We start from the raw sequence: 9,909 nt of genomic DNA, 5'->3' as shown, positions 1-9,909 counted from the left end.
AATTAAGGAAAAGAGTTGGACCCACCTCTCACACTCTGATTTTAGGGCTGCTTTAAAACTCCAAAGATCCCTGAGAGTGGTTGTATATCAAGGTCATAACACCTTAGTGGAAAAGTTCATCAAAAGGACAGGATGAAGAGGAAAGTTTGCCAGCAGTACCTGGGCTTTGTGATGCCTATATGTAGTTGGTTGCTCTTAGAGCCTTTGATCCTGGCTTTTTGTTACAGATGAGTGACTCAGGCAGAAAATTAACCATTAATGAGCACCTACTATGTCCCAGGCACTGTACTAAGCCACTTTAGAAACATTCTTCAGTCTCAGAGTAGATGCCTAATAAGTATTCGTTGAATGAATCAATGACTTAAAGCCCCATATCTGTGAGGTAGGTACTGTTATACTGTTATCACCTCTTTATAGTTGAGGCAACAGAACGAAAAAGAGGGACTCTCCTTTGCCCCAGGGAACACAGCATCCAAGTGGGGATCAGAGATTCAAGCCCAAGTCTGTCTGACTCTGACATCAGAGCTCTTAGGAAAGGACAGCCACGGTTCCTTCTTTCTCAGCAGGGGTTGACTTCTTGGAAGAGGAGATCACGAATGAGGCTGGAAAGAAGCGAAAAGCCAGGGAGCTGTTCCGAGACTTGCAGTGCTGAAAAAGTACATGGAGCCAAGCTCTGATGTCCCAACCAGGACGGGGCATGTCTGGCTCTCAGCCTGAATTCATCTCACTCTCTCACCTTGGAGGTGACTCTCCCCAAGCCCCACACTGGTGGCTGTCTCTCCTGCCGTCATCCAGGATGATGTGCTCCGAAATTGACAACAACCAGACATCAGCTTGCCGACAGGAAGATCTGTTGGTCCCTCGAAGGCACCACAACTCCAAGTATCGCCGATACCAAATTCCCAATCTAAAGCGTCAGAGAGAAGCAAGGTCCTGGACAACACAAAACCTGTTTCTCCTAGAGTCTAATGGAATGCATGTTTTCATAATTTATAGTATTGCTCTGGTCAGATCTTCTCTGGACCATTGTCCAGGCTATACCCAGAGCTCTAATTCTTCAAGCGATGTCATGACTCTGCTTCCAATTCTGACAGTTCTCCCCATCACCCTCAGGAGGACGTCTTCACTCCTTGGTGTGACACTCAATGTCCTTCAAGAGCTGGCCCTACCAACCTCCACCTTCATCTTTCCTGACTCCCTACTACCCTCATTCTCCAGCCATTCTAAGTGTTCCATGTATTTAACCCCACACCAGGTCGTCAAAAGCAGCCATCAGGTTGCTAGCAGGGACAACCATTCCAAACAAAAGGAAGAGCATGTGCTAAGTCCTACTCCTCTGGCAAGAGTCATCTCAGGCATCACTTCCTACAGTAGACCCCTCTGGCTGACTGCCTCTCCCTGTAGCCAGCCACTCTCCATCCCTGTGATACCTTTGTGTATAGAATGTGATTCTGCCCCATCACCAAATTACCCTACAACGCCTTCCCCTGGAAAGTTAACACTTTTTGATGTTTTGTATCACCAGCACCTACCTGCATGTGATCAAGTAAAAATAAACGGAAAAGCCAGGTTTTTTGCCTGAGGACTTTATCAATAGAGGCTGGTGTATACAGATGTAATAATAGCTAATCCTTATTTGTCTGGCACTTGCTAAGTGTTTTACATACATTAACTCATCAAAACCATCTGGTAATCATCAAAACCACCCTGAGGGAGGTGTCTTTATTGGGCCCATTTTACAGATGGGAAGACTGAGGTACAGGAGGTTAAGTAACTTCCTTCAAGGCAACAGAGCTAGAAAGCAGCACAGCAAGAATGATAATCCGCACAGTCTGGCTTCAGAGTATGAGCCTTTGTCCATTTCAGCATCTGCCTCTCCAGGGAAAGTGGACACAGAGGTGGGAGAGACACTGAGTCTCTTCTAGAGCCAGGAGGGTACTCAGCATTAACGCTGACTTTGTTCTCTGTATCAGCAGAACCGAAAGCTTCTATCAGGGTTATCTAAGGAAACTTGGGCATCCAAACCCTCCCCAAACCCAAATACAAGGGTGCCAAGCCCCAGCAGAAACTGGCAATAGAAACTGGCAGGACTGTACCCTCACAGCTGTGAATGGCCCGCCTGGGGGGCCTTCCCTTTGTCCCCTCTGCCAGCTCCACCCAGCCCCTTCCCCAGCTGCCAAGACCCTGCCTCCCACCCCCCTGCACCTGGTTGCCCCTGGCAGGCAGCCCCGGACCCCTCGTGGAGGATAAGCTTCCCCCAGCTCAGAGCAGCTGCCAGACAATGCCAGAGCCAACAGGCATCTTCTGGGCACCACTCACTGCCCTGCCAGGCCTGGCGTGCCAGCAGTTCCATGTTAGGTTGATGGCCCTGCACAGCCCCACGGAGCTACTAGTTTTAACTTAATTGGAGAGTCGAAGGAGAGAGATGGTACCCAGCGAGGGAGTTTTAAAAGCTTTCGAGGTGGGGGAGGGGGAAGAAAGTGAAGAAAAGTTCGTAATTATACACCAGGCAGCCAGATTTGATGCTTGAACAGAAAGGTTAAATGTTACATTTGGAATAAAATGAGAAAAAAAGTTCTGATGACAGTTGCCCAGAGCTAAATAAGGGGAAAAAAAAAGTACCCCTTGCCCATCTCTTCTCCATCTCCCTCTTTTCTCTCATACTCATTTCCGTGTTTCCCCACTTCTGCTTTTTAAGGCTCAAGAGTACACAAATAAACCGATTTGGAGCACAAAGATTACTGTTTGGTATGTCAACACCTTGACTGCAATTCAAAAGCAGCTTTCACTCAAGCCTGGAAAAATCACACATCTGCATCTCTCAGGCCAAGGGGTCCAACAAGGCCCAGAAAACTGGGAAGTGGTCTGGAACTGTGCATAACACCTTGGGCCTTAGTATGGATAAACCTAGGTTCAAATCCCTCCTCTGCCAAGGGACAGATGCTGTGGGTTAACTCACCCAATGCCCATCTGCCTCCTGTTTCTTTCAGCTACTTCTAAGTAATGAGACATAAGCAGAAGTCAGCTGGATGAGGCTTTCCCATAAACAGATACATGGCACACTCCCTTCAACCTGCCTTTTCCTGCAAGAAATGTGGGTGTGATGCCAGGAGCTACTGCAGCTATTTTGTGAAACGAGGCAACAAACTAAAATTGGAAAAGAAGAGTCCTTGATGAGGGAGCTATACCACTGGTCCACTGGACTGCCTACTTGTTACCTGAGACAAAAAATCCCAATATGTTTCAGCCACTTTTAATCTAGTTTCCTTCCAGGAATGCTGAATCCATTCCTAATTTGGCAATCCATTATTAGCTTGAGCATGATTGTGAACTTGAGCAGGCGCTTAACATCTCTAAGCTTCAGTTTTCCTATTGGTAAGTGGGGACAAAGATCACTTATTTCACAGTGTGCATGTGAGGATTAAATGCAAGTCCATTTGTAAAGCACTCACCACAATGCCCGACAAGGCACAGTGGCTGCTGTTGCTATTAATACTCCTGATTGGTAAGAGAGAAATATCAAATTATAAAATTTAAAAGTACTATCTCTTATTTCAATTAACTTTCTAGCTTTCAAAATGACTTATCTTTTATTTTAGCTCATTCTCAACCCCAAACCTCTGAGAGGAGAAAGTGTTACTCCCTATCGTACACCTGATAGACTCAGAGAAGACTCAGAAGAAGCCCAAGGTAGCTTCGTTACTGACAGGGCTCAAGTCTGACTCCAAATCTCTGGGGCATTCTAGGCCCCACTTCTGCCCCTGGGGACCACTGATGGCTCAATTTCGGGGATAAGGATGTGGTTGAGAGAATACAGTTCATGTGTCAAAGATGGGGTGAGCTTGACTGTGTTCTCCAAATCCCTCCTCCTATTCCTGGAACATCAGGGTTCCCTGGGCGTCAATCCTCTACCCACTATACTTTTGGTTCCCTAATGCTGAGGTGACAGATGGGAACCAAACATTAGGGAAACCAAAAGCCCCTTCCAGAAGCATCCGTATAACAAAGTGGTTGACATCCCAGACTGGATTTGAACCCAACTTCTGCCGCTTACCAGAAAAAAAAATTTGTTAAATAAATAGTAAGTTAGAACTCCTTTCTCTGTATTAGTTAAAATAAGCAAAACGCTGCTGTAACAACCCCCAAAGCCCAGTGGCTGAACATAGTAGATTCTTCCTCATGTCCCAGTGCAGTGCAGGTTGGTGGGACTGGGTGAGGCTGGGGAGCGGGCTCTGCTCCACTCAGTCAGTTTGCCTCCTTCCACCTGCTACTCTGCCCCTCCCCCATTAGATCCACTGCATCCCACAGGCTGATGGGGCTATTTTGAGGATCAGGCATCCACTGAACTAGCCAGAATCTATGTGTGGTCAGCCCTACCTAACTCCAAGGACACCGGGAAGTGTGACCTCACAATGTGCTGAGGAGGGAGGGGCACAGTCGCCGATGGTCGCCAGCAATCTCCAGCTCGGTCCACCCCATCCAAAACAGGCATCCCTCCAGCAGCCAGATCACGTGGCCTTGTAACATTTAATTCACTTTATTCATCATCATCTGAAATCGATTTCCCTACAGGCACACCTCATTTTCTTGTGCTTCACTTTACTGTGCTTCACAAATAATTGTGGGTTTTTTTTGGTGTTTTCTCTTTTTTTTTCAGACTGATTTGTGGCAACCCGGTGTCGAGCAAGTCTATAGGCGCCACTTTTCCAACAGGATTTACTCCCTTCATGTCTCTGTATCACAGTTTGGCAATTCTCGCAATCTTTCAAACTTCTTCATTATTATTAGTATATTTATTATGGTGATCTGTAATCTTTGATGTTACTACTACAATTTGTTGAAGGCTCAGATGAGAGCATCTTTGAGCAATAAAGTATTTTTAAATTAAGGCATGTGTTTTTTTTAGATGTAATGCTATTATACACTTAATAGCCTATAGCCCAGTGTAAACATAATTTTTTTTTTTTTTTTTTTTTTTTGCGGTACGTGGGCCTCTCACTGTTGTGGCCTCTCCCGTTGCGGAGCACAGGCTCAGGACGCGCAGGCTCAGCGGCCACGGCTCACGGGCCCAGCCGCTCCGCGGCATGTGGGATCTTCCCAGACCGGGGCACGAACTCGCGTCCCCTGCATCGGCAGGTGGACTCTCAACCACTGCGCCACCAGGGAAGCCTGTAAACATAACTTTTATATGCACTGGGAAACCAAAAAATTCACGAGGCTCTCTTTTTTGTGATATTCGCTTTATCGCCGTGATCTGGAACTGAACTCTCAGCATCGCCCAGGTCTGCCTGTATCTATCGCCTGCGCCCTCACAGCAGATGACAATCTCCTGAAACCAGAAACTTCATGTATCTCTTTCACCTAGTGCCTAGCATAATACCAGGCACATAGCAGTTCTCCAATATTTACTGAATAAATATTACACTAATAGGCACACAAACTTCAGCAGAGTATTGGGACATGCGGGATGAATGGGGAGAACGTGGCGACGGAAGAAGGATGCTCCAGGCCTTCATCCATTCTGCTCAGTGGGAACCACTGTTCACAGGTCTCCAAAGTCCTCAGGGGCTTCCCTGGCCCCGCCCTGGCACTCACATACTCACGTTCCCTGGGTCCCCCCAAAGGGACTGCCCTCCCTACCCCCATCCATCACAGAAGGCAGCACTTTCAAACAAGTTGTTTATTTGCATATAGAAAACAAGACCCTGGCCAGGGGCCCAAGGGCCGGAAGGGCACTCCAGGCTACCTGCACCAACTCCTCCCCAGTCAATGAGAGGATGGAGGTCTAGAAACGTCAACTATCCCCATCCCCACCCTCCCTATCCCCTACTCAAAATTAATTCTCTCTTGCCCCAGTTAAAACCTACTCAACCAAAAGAATGGGACAACCCAAGGGAGATGCCAGGACAAATAAGTAGCTATTAAGCATGGAGATGGCAGCTGGCCGCTCCCATCCCAGTGACAGACCACCCCCCTGGAAGGTTTCCAGGGATGACACCCTGTCCTCCCATGGGTTGAATCCCACTCCTGAAACAAGATAAAACCCTAGAACCTAAAAAAAAATCCCTCATGACCTTTGAATTCCAAAGCCAGCTAACCCCATCCTGGCCCAGCCCCTTTTGCTGAAATGAATCCACCCATGCCCATCTGATGGGAGCTGGGTTCCGGGAGCCAGCCAGCCCGTCACATCTTGAAACTCTCATCATACTCCTCTCTGGTCATCCACTTAGACTTGTAAGTCGACAGATGAGCCACTACAGACGCTCCCAGCCAGACACTAAAGTTCCTGTTGGAACCCACCCACATGGTGGTCTTGGTGGAGGAGAAATGATCAGCGATCAGCCTGTACAGACGCTTGGTGAAGCCAGGATAGAGGGTGTTGCCCCCGCAGGCCATCAGGTGGGAGACGAGCAGCGGGTGCATGGAGGCGTCGCAGGTCTCGATGGAATCCAGGACGGCCTGGGAGATGCTGGGCCCTTGCAGGTCGAACACCTCAGGGCTGAAGAACATCTCAGGAGCCAGCCGCTGCATGGGGGTCAGCTCCACACGGTTGCCATCCGGGAGCTGATAGGCATTATTCTCATCGGAGCCTCTTGGAAGGCTCTGATAAAAGTCCAGTGACTCCCCCAGATTCTGCGGCACGTAGCACTTGGTCATCTGAGTGGTGGCCACCGTATCCAGCTGAAACAGGTTGTGTCGATTGTAATCTTCCTTAAAAAGGCTCTTGAAGAGATAGGCCGACAGATCCTGGCCTGCAAACTCCAGCATCTTAGCACTGGACCGTAAGGGGCAGCCCAGATGGAAAGGCTGCACGCGGGTCAGGCCGTAGCCTGAATCTACCACCACGCCGGTCAGGAGGCCAGAAGCATACAGGGACATCTCCAGCTGGTCAGCCAGGAAGATGGATGGGACATCCAGTAACTCAAACATAATCTGCAAGAAGGGAGAAGATGGACACTCAGGGTATTTTCCCCGAAGTGTCCCGATCCATTTCTGTTTCCCCCAAGGCCTCACTACACGTCTGCTCACAATGTTGAAGTCGGCACAGACCTGTGTCCTGCAGGGACCAGCTGGCCCCTTGGAGCTTATGCTGGGGGAATAAGGGAAGGGCTCTGGAGGATTAGAAAGAGCCAGATTGGCCCCTGGGAGCTTGCCTGATGATGGCCTTTCAGAGGACCATTTTGGTGGAGGGGTGGGAAGAGACCTCAGCCTGTGAGAAAGGGCACTGAGATGCTGGGTTATGTGAGCAGTGGGGACACAAGCGGCGGCCATAGTGAAGGGCCAGATTTCCAGCCTGAACGATTTACTTAGAAGAAAGAAGAGATGAGAGAAGAAACAAGTGCTACATCCCCAAGTTTCTGACACTGCGGATGCAGAAAGGCTGTAACATCCCATCCTTCTGTAGCCTTTGGCCACTCACCTGTCTTTGCAGGCCCCGGCAGGTCTACCTTCTCCCCTCAGTGGAAGGGACCTCGCTCCATTCCCACGCTCAGAATATTGTCCCCTCACCATCCATTCCCCAAACAGAATAGAAGCCAAGGTCCTCTTTTTCAAACAGAAAATCAAACATGACTCCCCCAACCCCACTTAAAGCCCCCCAGGAGCTGCTTATTCACTCAGAGCGGAGGTTGGGAAGCATTTTCTGTAAACGGCTCAGGATGCCAGATGTAGCAAATAAGAATACAAGATGCCCAATTAAATCTGAATTTCAGGGCTTCCCTGGTGGCGCAGTGGTTGGAGTCCGCCTGCCGATGCAGGGGACGCGGGTTCGTGCCCCGGTCCGGGAGGATCCCACGTGCCGCGGAGCGGCTGGGCCCGTGGGCCGTGGCCGCTGGGCCTGCGCGTCCGGAGCCTGTGCTCCGTGGCGGGAGAGGCCACAGCAGTGAGAGGCCCGCGTACTGCAAAAAAAAAAAGAAAAAAAAAATCTAAATTTCAGATTGACAACAAATAATGTTTTAGTATATCCCATGCAATATTTGAGACATACTTACACTAAAACGTTATTTGCTGTTGATCTGAATTTCAAATCTATCTTGTATTTTATCTAGCGAATCTACAACAGTAAATATTTTAGGCTTTACAAGCTGTAGTCCCTGTACAACTATTTAGCTCTGCTGTTGCAGTGTGAAAACAGCCATAGGCTATATGTAAATGAGTGGGCGTGGCTATGTTCCAAGAAAACTTTCTTTATAAAGACAGATGGTGGGCCAGATTTGGCCCACCGGCTATAGCTTGCCAACCCTTGATTTAGAGTAAAATCCAACCACATCCCATAGCCTACCAGGCCTATGAGGTCCAGCCCCTGTAAACCTCACCTTCCTGTCTCCCTCTTGCCACCCTCCCTAGTTTGCTGAGCTCCAGCCTCACTGGGAGAAATCACCTCCTCAAAGAAGCCCTCCCTGATCACCCTCTTCAAAGGACTCCCCTTCTTCCCCCCAGTCAGTTATCACTCCATTTCATTTTGTTTCCAGAACTGATTACTACCTGAAATTCTTATTTCTTAACTTATTCACGGTCAAGTCTTCTCCCAGAACATAAGCTCTTTGAGGGCCAGAATATGATCTGTGAACATTTATGGAATCCATGAGTATCCAGCGTCCCTCCCACCCCTGGTAACACCCTGTTCACAGAGCATTTTACCTGCTGTGTCTCTTTCTGCCGGAGGAGCCTCTGTGAGCCCCTCTCGCCTAACACAAGTGCCAGGCACACACTAGCTACTCAGTAAGTATTCGTGGGGCGAATTATTTAGAAAGCAGAGTTCCTGATACCCATTCCTATCTGAACACAAAGTGCCAGGCTGTTCCCTGCTCCCTGGTGAGGGCAGCCCTGAGAAGACCTTACCTCCAGGGTCTTCTGACGGTCCGCAGGCTCCTTCAGGGGGAACTCTGTGACCATCACAGGGGAGTTCTCATTCTCCAGCCTGTGTTTCTCTAGGACAAATGACCAGATGTGCTCCACACCCTCCCAGTTGAGGACACGGCCCCGGTGGATGGGGTAGCTAAAGGTGTCGGGACGGCAAAGATCGATGCCTAGGCTCACGCGCCGCCGGGCGTAGCTGGGGCCGGGGTTCTCCCTGCAAGGGATGTAGTTCACGATGCTCGGGAAGACCATCTGGGGCTCATTGAACCCCGAAAAGCCAGCCTTCAGAAAGCCAGAGCCGTGGTCAATGACGATGGTTCTTGCAGCCATGGCAGACGCAGAGGTGGGAGAGGTCTGCTAGATTCAGCTCCTCAAGGATGTATAGCAAAGCAGGGCCACCTGTGGGGGGGAAGGATGGGGGTGATTTGTGAACCCATTCTAGGCCACCATTGGCTTCTCCACCCCAGAATCAAACCTCAGGCTCCCCTGAGCCCGTCCCCCTTTCAAGCCTTTGCACAAGCTGTAAACTGCACCTGGAATGTTCTTCCCATCCCAAACTCCCAGTCATCCAGTAGAGCCCACCTGACAGGCCCCACCTGGGAAGTCCTGCCAACCTCCCCGCTACTTCCCACCAAGCTTCTCCCTCTCCATTTGGCACACTCGTCTGTACCAGGTGGGCACTTCTGTCCCCAGAGGCCCACTTACAATTTGCAGACTTGCAAGAAGCTTGTCACATAGGAACTACTGGGTGGACTTTGGCTGCCTGATTGAGGACACGTGGAAGACGAACCATCAGCCTCAGGACCACTGCCCTCAACAATAACAGTGTAAGAGCAGGAGTGGCAGGAGTACTCGTGACTACGACAGCGACAGCTATGGCTACCATCTCAGGAGTACGCACGCTCTCATCTGTCTAGTGCTATGCGGAACACTTGAATTTTAGCTTGAACTGTGCAAAATTATCATGCGTGTCCATCAAAAATGATCAAATATCAGCAATTTCATAGGGTTTGACCTCATAAATGGTCTCATTTCATTTTCATCATGATC

At 49.3% G+C, this 9,909-nt stretch overlaps 1 protein-coding gene across 1 annotated transcript; it reads right to left on the bottom strand.

Annotated features, from left to right (window-relative positions):
• Positions 1-6,183: 6,183 nt before the first annotated feature.
• ACTL8 (actin like 8) lies at positions 6,184-9,189 on the bottom strand. Its single transcript, XM_060034925.1, has 2 exons — positions 8,842-9,189; positions 6,184-6,933 (listed from the first exon to the last, which is right to left on the bottom strand). Exons 1-2 carry the CDS (start codon positions 9,187-9,189, stop codon positions 6,184-6,186), a joined length of 1,098 nt encoding a protein of 365 aa, XP_059890908.1.
• Between the last annotated feature and the right edge of the window lie 720 nt (positions 9,190-9,909).

Source organism: Delphinus delphis, chromosome 1, assembly GCF_949987515.2.
Source record: "Delphinus delphis chromosome 1, mDelDel1.2, whole genome shotgun sequence".
NCBI classification, from domain to species: domain Eukaryota; kingdom Metazoa; phylum Chordata; class Mammalia; order Artiodactyla; family Delphinidae; genus Delphinus; species Delphinus delphis.
This window is presented reverse-complemented; position numbering and strand designations above follow the sequence as displayed.

Coding starts and splice junctions, on each gene's coding strand:
- ACTL8 (XM_060034925.1), bottom strand. CDS start 9,189: ATGGCTGCAAGAACCATCGTCATTGACCACGGCTCTGGCTTTCTGAAG. Junction 6,934..8,841: donor ACCGTCAGAAGACCCTGGAG/GTAAGGTCTTCT, acceptor CCCTTCTTGCAG/ATTATGTTTGAGTTACTGGA.